This window comes from Saccostrea cucullata, unplaced genomic scaffold, assembly GCF_032062105.1.
Source record: "Saccostrea cucullata isolate Sc308-1 unplaced genomic scaffold, CSIRO_AGI_Scuc_v1 ctg3902, whole genome shotgun sequence".
Classification (NCBI taxonomy): domain Eukaryota; kingdom Metazoa; phylum Mollusca; class Bivalvia; order Ostreida; family Ostreidae; genus Saccostrea; species Saccostrea cuccullata.
In genome coordinates this window covers 39,808-53,390 of record NW_026920247.1, presented here as the reverse complement: position 1 = coordinate 53,390, position 13,583 = coordinate 39,808, and the positions used below count along the sequence as shown (strand labels likewise).

At 31.1% G+C, this 13,583-nt stretch overlaps 2 protein-coding genes across 2 annotated transcripts; both read right to left on the bottom strand.

The window, feature by feature from the left end:
* Positions 1-985: 985 nt before the first annotated feature.
* On the bottom strand, positions 986-2,864 carry LOC134245623 (uncharacterized). The gene is made up of 3 exons (XM_062727890.1): positions 2,707-2,864; positions 2,418-2,596; positions 986-1,332 (listed from the first exon to the last, which is right to left on the bottom strand). The coding sequence occupies exons 1-3, from the start codon at positions 2,751-2,753 to the stop codon at positions 1,223-1,225; spliced, it is 336 nt and encodes a 111-aa protein (XP_062583874.1). The 5' UTR covers positions 2,754-2,864; the 3' UTR covers positions 986-1,222.
* Positions 2,865-8,640: 5,776 nt separating this feature from the next.
* Positions 8,641-13,583, bottom strand: LOC134245681 (uncharacterized). The gene is made up of 5 exons (XM_062727955.1): positions 13,240-13,583; positions 12,845-12,929; positions 12,227-12,400; positions 9,662-9,812; positions 8,641-8,887 (listed from the first exon to the last, which is right to left on the bottom strand). Exons 1-5 carry the CDS (start codon positions 13,540-13,542, stop codon positions 8,641-8,643), a joined length of 960 nt encoding a protein of 319 aa, XP_062583939.1. The 5' UTR covers positions 13,543-13,583.

Sequence of the window (13,583 nt, the reverse complement as noted above, 5' to 3'; positions counted from 1 at the left end):
TTTTGTTTTAACAGACCGACACTTCCTTCTCCTCTTTAAAACAACCATTCAGAAAATGAACCTGATTCTATAAAGCTTAACAATAAACAATTCTCCTCATAGGTTACTACACATCAGCGTGGGTCCATTGCACTCTTCAAAGATCAATAGAAATAATTGCTTTTAAATACAAAGATTATTGCGTTTAAATGCAAAAAAATATTGCTTTTAATCGCAATATTATTGCAATTAAACGCAAAACTATTGCGATTAAACGCAATAATCATTGCGATTACACGCAAAAATGTTATTGCGTTTAATCGCAATAATTATTGCGTTTAATCGCAATAATTATTGCGTTTAAACGCAATCTTTTGCGATTAAACGCAAAGTGCTTTGCTTTTAAACGCAATGATTATTGCGATCAATCGCAAAACAATCGCAATGTTTTGCGTTTAAACGCAATAATTATTACGATTAAACGCAATTTTTTGCGTTTAAACGCAATAATTATTGTGATTAAACGCAATAAAAAATATTTGTTTCTCTGAACTGACCTCAACGGGCTTCCGTAGAAATGAGACTTAAAAAAAAATATTTAAAAAAAGAATATGTACATGTACTGAGCTGGCTTAAACCATAGAAAAAGTTCAAAAGTGTACAATTATTTTGGGATTTTTGGAAAAAGTTACTTTTAACGAATGACAACCTCATGATCACTATGCCATATATTTAGATGCGGTATAGATAAACGGTCTACATTCAATTTAACACCGTTGAACCTTGGTTGGTAACTGGATTGAAATATCAACTTATTGAAAAAAATAAAAATAAGATAATATTGCCTTACGTGATTACCTTATTTCATTAAATAATATCAAATATTAGATGTTTAAGCAGCGCATTTTATTTTTCACAATAAAAGTTGGTATAAGTAAAATCACAATTGTTTTTTTCAGAAGTTACGGTCTTTAATGAAACCAAAACTTTATTTCTAGGTGACAGTTTCACTTTTCACAATGGCATGGGATTTCCACAATGGGTCAGGATAACAAAAACGATGAATTTGTAACTGTGCTACAAGATAGCACGCAGCCTGGTGGTACTCCGATTGTACATATCACATTTGAAAAGAGGGTAGTCCACTCACTTCTAGCTGGTGTGTAGTACATGTTGAACAATATTTACAATATTAATCACTGAGATGTAAGAACTGTATACTGTTTTATTATTTATGACAGTTTTAAGGTACCTGAATTCCACATTCAGTGTATATGTGACTGTAATAATTATAATTATATGGACATCCCGTCTGATAACGTAACTGTCCATTATTACTGTTTCGGTAATAACCTACAAAAACATGTGATGTGAATTAAATAACGAAAGTATGACCTGTAAAACAACTCATCAATCATGCAATAATAGAGAAAAAGTATGGAAAATTATGCATCATAAATCAAATTTGAAGCTTATTTCAATATTAATCATTTGTCTTCGAATATTGTCTATTTTATTTTACATTCCTGCACAATTTTCACATTAAGGATGATTACAGAAATACATATCCTGACTTGCTCCCTGAAAATAATCCAAAGATAAAATTTGTTTACAAATGGTGAAAGTTTGATTATACATCACAAGATTAGGAATGGGTGTATTATCTGCCAAGTAAATTTGATGTTTAATTTCATTTAATTTATTTCATGTTTTGAGAATAGTATCTGGTAAACTGCAATAAAATATATTTTTAAGAATCATCACTTTCATCATAATGGACATTTTATTTTAATATTCACCCAACAGTTTAAAATTAACTCACGCATTAAGAGTGCGAAAAGAATTACATGCATTTGCTGAATTGTCACAAACACATGTACAGTCCTTTCCAATGTTGAAAATTTAGTCGAAAATCACTTTAAACAGTTATCAGTTCAGAAATCCAAATTTAGCAGATATAATGATCGCCGTTGAATATTATTATATTAATCTAAAAAAAAGTATACAGGCCTATCATTCCATACAATTTCAAAATATACTGTATGACTGATTTGGTATTCACATAATTGTTTTCTCAGTTTAAAAAAAAAGCCATAATTATGCATGTCATCAATGTTTTGCGTTCATTTTTGACGTTGAATCAATCTTCTTGTAAAATAAATATGAAATCTTCCACTCAATTTAGCTTTTAACTTCTATTGAGCATAACTGATATGAAATACATGGACTGACATTAGTACATTGCTATAAATGACATTCTTTATTAGAATCATAATGTATTTACATTTATCATAATTATATACATGTACAGGATATATGTGAATTTATTATTTTTCATAAACTAACTCACTATAAACGACATGAAAAGCTCTGAAACATGGGTCCTATAAAATTAAATATACTTAAATACTTAGTTTTTCATCCTATCATTTTCTTACCTTGATATGCTCTGCAATCATACATATAGTGACAATTGGAGCTAAATGCTGATGCTAAAGTAGAGCGCACTTCATCATAGGGGTAACCATAGACCAAGTCACAGTTATTATCACAAGAGCTATAGAGTAATATTTCCATGAAAGTACCAGATAGACTCGAACCTCCAAAGAGTTTATATCTGACAAAAAATATTATAAACATTGAAAAAAATTTCGATTTTTTTGTAATTCACAAACTTTTGCCATAAAAAGTAACTGCATCTTGTGCAAATATCTAATCAAAACTGACCTCATATTCCCGTAATTGTTACAAACGACTGCAGCTACAAAAGGCATGGAATCAATTGTTGTATTCTGCACGTATGACACACCTGAAGGGCAGCCATTCAATCCATTGTCCACGACAGAAACGTTGTAGTGATACCACTCTTAAATAGAAAATGCATTATGTTCATTAAAGAAATAGTAACAATAAACTATTGTATAATGCAATACAAAGAAATTTAATGCGATAAATATGATTAAAGTTCGATACATTCAAAGTCCAATTATTATTATATATACCCCGCTTGAAAAAAGCGGGGGTACTAGTATATGGTGATCGAAATCTCCGACCATTCGTCCGTCTGTTACGCTTTTAGATACTTATTTCTTATCCTCAACTTCTCCTATACCTCTTGGTGAAATTTTTACAGATTTTTCATTACATAATGCCATTGTGCACCTCTTCTTTTTTCTTTGTTATCTGACACTTATTTCGGGTCTTCCGGGGCAAAACACAAACTTTTCCATTATAATAATATGTGAGGCACTATCAGTTAGTGAGCTCATTGCTCATAGTACCTCTAGTTATTTTCACTTTAAAGTATAAACTAATAATATGCAAATAGTAAAAACTATGTAATATATTCTATAATTATAATTCTAATAACACAAGTAAAACGAAATTCAACCTTTTTACAAGGTAAATATTTCGTACGACAAACATGCATTAAGTTTTTAATATTTAAAATCATATAGGTTAATAATCTTGAAGCTTTACTTGTGAAGTCCAAAAATTTTGTAGCAATAAATTATTCCGGTTCTGAAGAATAAACGATCAGGTAAATACTTTTTTGATATTTAATATTAATACATATTCAAGCAATTAAAAAATACATCTACAATAATTCAGGAAATTCAACGTCTTTGGAATGCTGAATCGGTATATAAATGTGATTTATATAATTATATAGGTAAAGTGTAATAAACAAAAAATGTGCTTGAATTAGATATTATGTCCCGTGTTTCGTAAAGGTTTTCTACTCATCAGATGGAACGCTTACACCACATTCATACCAAGAACTACTTTTACATCCCGTATTGATACCGATGTTACCTATGACAAATTCTTGACCAAAGTCCGATCGACAATATCCTTACCAAATGAGAAAAGAAGTAAAGTCAACAGTAAAATGATTAAAAGTCTCTTTCATAAAAGTTTCTAAAGATTGAAAATAATTCAAAAAGCTAAGTGTTCTACAGACTTTTTTTTTAATGCTTCTGGTTTTCTTTGCTATGAAAACATAGTAAGAGTGATTATGATGTGAGATCATTTTATGACAAAATTCAATGGAAAATCGAAGCAATATTATGGACGTCCAAGGTCATAATTGCCTTTAAAAAGTTTTACAAGCCTGTACTGTAAGCTTGTTTACATAATTTAATTGCTGTTTTATGACAAATTTTAGGAGGTACAGTGTAAGCATAATTCTTAATGTTAAAAAAAACGGTAAAACCTTTCATCATTGGTGCGCTGCTTGAGTTGTTTGCTGTCACAGCATTTGTTTCTAGTCCTCCTACAAGTTCACAATGATCCTCACCACCACCATTTCTATCACCAACATTTAGAAATACATCTGTTTTACTGGCTCCCAAATATATTTGATATCTGTTATATATATAAATTGTTTCAATGAAAAAAGAAGATAAGGAAAAGTTATCCATCTCAGATAATGTACAAACAATATAAATATGTAAAACGTGCATAAAACAGGGAGTCATATAAGTTCCAGAGGTTATACAAGGTGCTTTAGGAACGTAGATATCCCTTGTCGACCATTCAAACCTGCCAATAACCCTAAATATTGATCAAGTACACCGAATAATGTCCTACAAATGATATGGAATATACAACCCAATGATAGTGTGTATTTAAGGAATCATTGTCTAGTTTGTTGGGTATGACATGACATCAGCAATAGTTGGAAACATGGCCTTGTTTGCATACACGTGAAATGGTTGAATATTATTACATAAGGTAGATTTACAATGAAAAAGCTGAAGTCAGTTCATTTCATACAAGTTAAGTATTAGTTAGACATTAACCTGTTACAGACAGCAAAACATTTTATGAAAAAGATCTAGAGGAGGTAATCTGTAGAAATTCTGTTTTTTAGTTCACTGGGATATTTTGAGTCGACATATGTATTGAAGTTTACTAATACCGCAGTGGGTGCTGGCACGAAAAATATCCCTCCCTGTTCAATGTCCCTAAGTTCCGAGTATAGCTCAAAATTTGCAACTCTCCGCCGGCAAGTGGTGGCGTCTCCATATGAGTGAAAAACTCTCGATAGGGACGTTAAACAATATATACAATCAATCAAAATACACAATTAGAGAAAACATCATCCGTGACAGAATCGGTAGCTTTTGGACTGACAATCTTGGAGTTGCAAATTTAATCCCCGGCATGGGTGATGCTTCCATTGTATGTTTACGTTATATTCGTAAACTCTTTGTACACTGTGCCAAAATAGTTTGGCATTGGTTATAATATTGAAACAAACAGAGAGAAAACATAAAATTACTGCATAAATTTCTAGATAAACTACCATTTCTTCATCTAATAATGTGATACCAATATCTGTTAAAACGTGTTTTCACTCATGAATACCGGGGTATGTCTAGAAAGCGGCATGATTAATTTAAAATATTTGATATTGCTCTCCGTATTGGAATTTTGATTTTCCCCTATAAGAACGCAAGGATAAGATCTTAGTAGAAAACTGAATGCTCTTTAACTAGATTGTCTAGCCCCAACAGAAAAACATATTGAAATTACCGATTAGTTCTTTATCAAAAGTTTTTATTAATGTTGTAGATATATGTGTGCTTCAATTGTACTATTTATTGTATCTGTACTTGCCTTTCCTGATTGCATCGTACGATGCCTACAATAGGGGCTGAACTGAAATTGGTGTTTTTGATGTAGCGTTCACCATTAGGACAACCATTCCATGAACCATCAGTAGCAAAATTATACCGATACCAACAGGATCCTGAGGTATTGAAGCAGTCTACCAAATCATTAAGTAATAATGATAAAAAAATAATACTGAGAGTTGATCATTTATCTTAATTGGTAGCTTAAAGAAATGTGATGATATGATACTCAAAATAATGTACTCGTACATACATTCTTATTTATGAAATGTCAAACAAAACAGTAGATAAATAATTTCGATATCTTATTAATGGTATAAGAATGTTCAATTCTTGTGTAAATAATTCATAAAATTAGAAAACTTTTTATTCTAAATTTGGGTAATATGCTATGTTAACATTTCTGCGATGCAGTTATAGTTTGAATATACCGAAATAGAATAAAACAGTATTCTTGAAAAGAATTGTTGTTTAATTCATTGCATGAAGATTTACAATGATCGCGTGTAGGTTCTTATGAAAATGTCTTTTCATTATCAAATGAAAATAGTTCTATTTCAATAAAAAGTAATCAATAGAATTTACCGTCTTGTTTTGGGAATTTCATATATAGCAACGTGCATATATCTACCTATACAATGCTTATTAATGTGTTAGGAACCTTGTTTCGGTGATTTGTAAATTATAAAACCCAAAGAGTTCAGACTAAATCGCAGTATCTCTGGCGAGATTCAGCAAGACTAAAGCGACTTAGGGTAAATGGCTATGAAGTTACATGTACAAGCACGCGGAGACACAGTAAATAGAAATATCATTATGCGTTTTTTTTCACCATCCGATACATGTATTATCTGTAGAAATGTACTTTAATCTCTCCTGAATAATTCAAACTTTAATAAGCATCCTTTATGGTATTATTTTCTGAAGTCATGTATTAAAATTTCTATTTGGACAAACATACTTGCATGGGAAGTGGAACTATATTTATTGGCGTCAGATTACATGTAGCAAATGAGGTACCAACATGGCTTTAACTGACAAAACATCTTAATGTAAGTGAGAATTACATTGTGCCTTACTAGAGATTCTACAGGAATTTTACGCTGTAAAAAAAAACCCAAATTCAATGGCAATCGAAGGGACACAAAGAAGTTTCTGCATTTTTTAATTGAAAAGCAATCAGTATATTTCATTCCATTTTTCCATGCTGACAATTGCATTTATAAACAATTCATTTGTTGAATAAACGTGGAATTCTAGGTTACTCAAAGCTCTAATGCAAGGTGATTTGCGTTGCTATTAATTCATTGTACTATCGATGAATGCAATTGTCAGGTGGATCCCTGGTCAAAAACACTTGTGATCTTTGGTATTGTTCTGATACAAAAAAAACTTGTTGTCCATTTAAAGCCAAAGAAATGCTGCTCATTTCCTTACATTAGAAGTGCTGATGTTCTGAACTTGGCACAGACTACATTTTTTAACTAGAGGTACTGTGAGCAATGAGCTCACTAAATGATACCCCCCGCCTCCCATAATGTCCATGTGTTGCTATATATTGTTTTACGGTAATGTGTAAAGAGGAATAACTCGTCCTATTAAATGTTATCCAGAAGCTTCTATACATATGACGTCATAGGTAAAGATATAATGGCAATGTCCATGTTTTTGCTATGGGAAACCTAAAATACGTGTGGAATAAAAAAGTAAAATAGGAGGTGCACAATGGCAATATATAATAAAGATTCTGTGAAAGTTTCATTAAATTTCACTCAGTAGTATAAGAGGAGTTGCGGATAAGAGATAAAGCGTAACAGACGGACGGACAGACGGACGGACAGACAGACGGACGGACGGACAGACGTACAGACGGACGGAATTAACGATTACTATATACCCTCCCGCTTTTCAAGCGGGGGGTATAATAAATATTTTCTAGTGCACAACAAATTGCAAACCTCCGTGACATCTTTCATAGTTTCTAATTTTTTTTTTTTTGTTTTTTCTCATAAGAACAATTCAATATCGATCGTAGAATGACCTGAACCAGGTGTTCAATGTAAAAAGTAAACATACATAGTTGGCGTAAACGTTGTTATTTATTCAACGAATAATTCGTGATACGATCCACCGTGCGCATTGATAATAATAACTATATTAGGTAAACAAGGATTTTTCAGTGTAGGAGATATTGCATGTTTTTAATATATTCGATCAGTGCATACTATCTATTCAAGATGTATTACCAAAGTCAAGAACTCTTCAAACAATTGCTCTGAAAAATATAGTTTTATTTATGATCAGTAGATACATCACAAATATATAGAATAATGATGTATATGTAAAACATTAAAGAGACGAAAAATAAGCGTTCAAAGATTTTAAGAAAATCACTTTTCCCCAGAAATGCGAATTCCTACGCTAGCCAGCTCTTCAGTCTTTTTCAAGAAAATATAAATATGCCATTCCTCGATTGATAATGCCAATTTTTTTCACTAATTATAATAGTTTTACGATTATTGTTCGTAAATTGTCGTATATTTTCTTCCGAATGAGAATGTTTATTAATTTTATATATGTGTGTTTTTTTTTCCTTTTTCTTCAATTTGGAAATTGCAAAATTCATTATGAATTAAACAGCTACACATTTATTTTCTTACATTAATGTTTATTATACCGTATCTTCTTCATGCAAATAAATGTTCGCTGATTTGTTTTTCTCTGCTTTAGGTATTTTACATATTGAAAAATAATACCTGGTTCGGGTAAAAATGGAAGTACCACTCGACATTCATAATAACAGCAACTGTGATAATGATAACCATCTCTTACTTCATCGAATGTGAATTGCTGACCGGAAAATTTCCGAAAATAAACTATCAAGCATAACGAAAAAATGTAAATATCAAACGTCTATCAGATATATTTTGAACTAACATATGATATCGGTGATAAAACTTCTCTCGAAAAACATTGAAAATTTTCTGAGGTAAAATTTTTCGTTTAAATTGTGACAAGTTTATTTGAAATGTAAATAAAATTTAATTACAGAAACACCTTTCTTCAAACTTTGATCATAAAGTAATATGAATATACTTTTATCGCCTAGGTTTACATGATGATCATAACAGTATGATGTATCTTCTCTTCCTCCTACTAATTCACAATGGTCGTGTTGAGAACCACCAACATTCGACAAATCTTCTGCTACGTCATAGAAAGTGTCAGAAAGATTGGATCCCAACATTATCTTATATCTGTAAAGACTGTAATATACCCGGTAAAAATAAATACCTCATGGTCTATAGCTTGTCACATTTACAGTACATAGGAAAATCTAGCCATATATTTAACTGTATGTTTTACTTGACTACTGACAAGTAATCACAATTAACGTTTCCAACTACATAATATGTAACTATGTAACAGCCCAAGCAAATTTCTTCACCAAAATTTCGTTTTAGTTTGAATTACTTTCTAAAAACAGAAGGTTATTTGTCTTCTGACTATTTACCAGCAAACAATTTTAGCTACGTTTTCTGAGCATTTAAGCTGCTGAAATATAAACGCTCTGTCAAGTAGTTATGAAATTTTCAAGCATGTAAAATGTACCTTTATGGTTAATTTCATTTTAAATTCTCCCATAAATCTACAATTTTTGGCTAATTATGTTAGAAAATGTGCGAAATGTGTTCTTAAAACATCACTTGAAACCTCCATATAATTATGTAGCGCTAAAGTTTCAAACATACTGAATGAAACATATTTTTAGAATTAAAAAGCTTTCTGATATATATACTCTTCCACCACAAAAAATAGTCATTTGTGAATTTAATTCCCTGTAAATTTTGTTATTTTCTAAATGAATCTTGTATAATTTGCATTTTTAATTCAAATATGCAATAAAAGATAAAAAAAAATGTTAATAGATGAGTTTGATACACGAGGCTCTCACCAAGCTACTCTCAGCTTAAACTGAAGAGAGACATTATAAAATATAGATTCATATAGGTAGAATATTGAAATTAAGGGCTTCTTACGGTGTTTGAGAAGAACAAAGGATGATTCCAACATAGGGAGCCGATGTATAATTCGTCTTCTTGACATACCGGGTTCCGGTACAGGAATTACAGCCACTGATGTAGGTGAAATTGAAATTGTACCAGCAGGAAGTATTACTGTTGAAACATGCTAAAAAAATAATTTTTCTGTTACTTCGTTCCGTATGAACATTTCATGCTTGTTTAAGTTGTCTAATATCTTATTTTAAAAAAGTTTCCATTAGAAAGTGTATATTCATTGCGTACAAAAAAGTGTGCTATTTCTCGATTTATTTCTCCGTCTATATTGAAACATTTCTATCTGTGTTCTAATGACGTGCGATTTTATCGGTATACCTGTATATCGTGATTTTTTCATTGCTTGATACGAATCGTGATACGGAGACTCAAATACCGGTATGTAGGTTTTTACTACTTTTGCAACTTGTAGAAATATAGGGTTTAGAACGGACATTTTATCTGAACATTTTAAACTTGGACTATAATCACTTCATATCATCATCATTTTAGTTATTAATAGTAAACTTATTAGTGATAGTCAAATAAAATGAAACTTTATTAATCAAGGATGTACATTATTATTGTACCACATACAGTGACTTTATAATTTTAAAAGATACTTTAATTCCATGAACTATTATTACCTTGTTAGAACAAACTGGATGTTGTTGTTGGTACAATGAACTATAATTTTGTAAATCATTTTGTAAGGAAATTGATCAGAATAGACCCATCCAGTCCATCGATACTTAGTAATAAAATTTGAACGGAAATGCAAAGTTACTATTAAGATTCTTGATCAAGAGTAATAAATCTGGAAACTTTGAAGTAGATAAGTAAAAGAGCTTAGGGCAAGAACTCCTGTGGTTCGGAGATGGGGAATGAGTCTATAAATATTACTTACGTATGTTTACCTGTATTTGAGGGTGGTGCCATGTTGGGGTTCATAGGTCAACGGACAGACCTACATGTACGGACAAAGCGTAGATGGCAGGGCAATGGTAAGACAGCCAATGAAAAGTACTTTTATATATCCGGGACCATGAAAACCCTCTGAGTACAAAATACCCTGTTTGGCCGGAAAACAGCATTCTATTCTAAATTCGAGACTAAATTCTTTGACTTTCTTTTGAAACACTCTTTTGAAATATTTTGGACTCTTAGTTTTCGGACTTTTAGTTTTAACCTCTTCTTATATATTTGGGACGGATTATACAAACATTTGTATACAAAGTGTATTGGTCTATGCTGATTATGAACCTATACGATCACGTTGAAATTGACAATTTGGATTTATTTAATAAGCTTTGAAAATCAAACAAAGTTTCTTCATTAGCTTACAAACTTTCATAACAAAAATGTAAGTAAATATCATGAACAAAGAGTATTCGGCCGAATTGTCTTGCCACCCAAGGTGGTAGTATATGTAGGCGAAATTTTCGATGATCTCAATTTCAGGTCCAGGAGGGCTATCAGCAATGCTTTGGGGGAATGTTTTATTGTGAAAGTAGTAAAAAAAAATCTGTTGTGAGCACATGTTTTGTGATATTTTGAGATAACAGCTTAAATTTACGGATAATTAAAACGAGAAACAGCGCACATTTTTCTGCGCAATTCTAGTAAATATACACTTTTATCTATGGTGACACTGTAGCTCTCTGGTCGTCCATCCAAATATTTTTAGACCAGCGAGCTACAGATCGACCTGCACTTAGTAGACTTTAGCGGATAAAAGATTGGTTAAGTTTCTTTCGAAAAATAATGATTCAATATTCTAAAAATACTAATTGTTAAATAAATTTGGAATTAGCGTGCAAGAAAAAACATAAATTTTGAACTTAGAAATAAAGCTATAGTCTTTTTTGCAATTTAAAAAAATTGTGAAAAAATTCCACATATTCGATTTTAAATGAGTATAATTTGTAGAAAACACACATCCTTAAATTAGTAAAAATGCATCGTAAAAGATATAGAAATTGACGATAGCCACTTTATTTTGATTTGTAATGAGCTCTGATATGTTTTATAAAGAAAATAATCATTCTATAGTTAATTATTAAAATTTCAAAACTTTATTTAAAGTTAAGTTTGTGGCATTTTAACCTAGGACCGTACGCACTATAGGCGACCTTTAATAACCTCCATTTTTTTCAAATAATAAAAACGAATCTATTTAGTCTTGGATTTCCATAATTAATATTTTGAATACATTAAGTAAATCTCAAACAACTCATTTTTGATAAAAACGTCATTGTCCACGAACTTATTGGACAACCCTCGTACGTTCAACTGTCGATCAAAGTTAAGCTTAGACAGTTGCCGTTTAGACTGTCAAATCTGGATGTTATTTTGAAATCTTCCTAATACTATGTAAACCTTAAAAGTCCCTTTCAAAATATTACATTGTTTAAAATGTTCTCTAAAGTTTTCTAGCTAATTTTATAGAACCAGTTTTACTGTAACGTTTTCCAGAAGCAAAACATGAGTTAACCTGATGTGAGTGTATGATCTCACTACACGTCAATAAACAAATGCAAAAATTACCTGGTGCTGTAGTACACTGATGTGACTGAGAAGTCCACGTCCCATTAGGTAAGCATGAAGAGACAAGAGAAGAATGAGGGAGCATAATGCACTTATAGTTCAGAACTGTACCGACTCTTGTTGAATTCACCAACACAGTGGTGTCTTGGCTGTCTGGATGTTGACTAGAGCAATCTGAGTGAACAGAATTTGATTTGATTAACCAATGTTATTTACAATTATTCTTTTAAGCACATTCCCAATTAATATTGCATAACAACTAAACAAAAAAAATACATCTTATTAGCATTGGTGTTCTTTTTTATCAATGTTGATATCGGAATAAACATTTATTTTGCTTTCATATATGACGTGTCAGTTCAAAGTTGATAATGTTGCTTTTCGTTTGAACTCAGATATTTCCAACATTTAGAAATTACACAAATGTAACTTCTATCTGGTAATGTTTTGTTCATTAAAGCGTAAAATCTGGTAAAATCAGTGAACAATTGTTTTACAGATTTTTACTGATTAAAGTTATTCTTCTCTGTACATGATTATCATATTAAAACCTTGAGTTGTAATGGGGTACCGAAGTGAATATATAATATTATGTATATCACTTTCAAATAATCTTACCAGTTATCATACAAGCTGGACCTGAAGCTGTAATCACACATTTGCTACCCGATGAACAAGATTCGTTACATTCTTTGAAGTATCTCTGTAAAATAAATGTGTAAATTGAATAATATTGGACGCCCAGGTATTCCGTTACAGCATATATTTATTTATCAATTGTTTATTTTTTTTTTAATTTGAGCTATTTTCTTTATTTGGAAATCACTGTCAGAATACTTTATTTTTTTCTTCTTTGAACAACTGCATCGTTTTTGTGACAATGAAATTAAAATTAACAAAATGTTGTAAAGTGAAAAAAATTATAAATGAAAAAAATAAATTTATTTTTTTAAAAAAAATACAAACAAAATAATAAAAAGAATATTCGATAAACTGGACGTTGTTTTTTTTACCTGTGGTTTCTTCATTTTTTCAGCATATGTATATTGTGAGTCGTGAAGAAAGTCCTCCGGATGTGATTCTGCATCAGATGAGGACAATTCACATGTTAATGTATTCCGACAAAAATTCAGGGATTTACAAAGTGTTCTGGCCGAACACTCCCTCAAACACATCTTAAGACCAAGTGGTGAAAGTTTGTCCATGATATGTCCTTTGAGGCGCTTGTTTGGAGTTGTAAGGAGTGTATTTTCCATAGAAATACAGTTAATGTATACATATATTATGTATACTTCTATAATGTTTATACCTTTCATTGTTAATACATTTCTGCAAGACTTAACCTAACCATCTCGAA

Excerpts from the sequence above, each read along its gene's own strand:
- LOC134245623 (XM_062727890.1), bottom strand. The coding sequence starts at position 2,753 with ATGCCTTTTGTAGCTGCAGTCGTTTGTAACAATTACGGGAATATGAG. Across the intron at positions 2,597-2,706 it reads AACAATTACGGGAATATGAG|ATATAAACTCTTTGGAGGTT; the intron begins GTCAGTTTTGAT and ends ATTTTTTGTCAG. Across the intron at positions 1,333-2,417 it reads TGATTGCAGAGCATATCAAG|GTTATTACCGAAACAGTAAT; the intron begins GTAAGAAAATGA and ends ATGTTTTTGTAG.
- LOC134245681 (XM_062727955.1), bottom strand. The coding sequence starts at position 13,542 with ATGAAAGGTATAAACATTATAGAAGTATACATAATATATGTATACATT. Across the intron at positions 12,930-13,239 it reads AAAAAATGAAGAAACCACAG|AGATACTTCAAAGAATGTAA; the intron begins GTAAAAAAAACA and ends TTTATTTTACAG. Across the intron at positions 9,813-12,226 it reads TCAGTGTACTACAGCACCAG|CATGTTTCAACAGTAATACT; the intron begins GTAATTTTTGCA and ends TTATTTTTTTAG.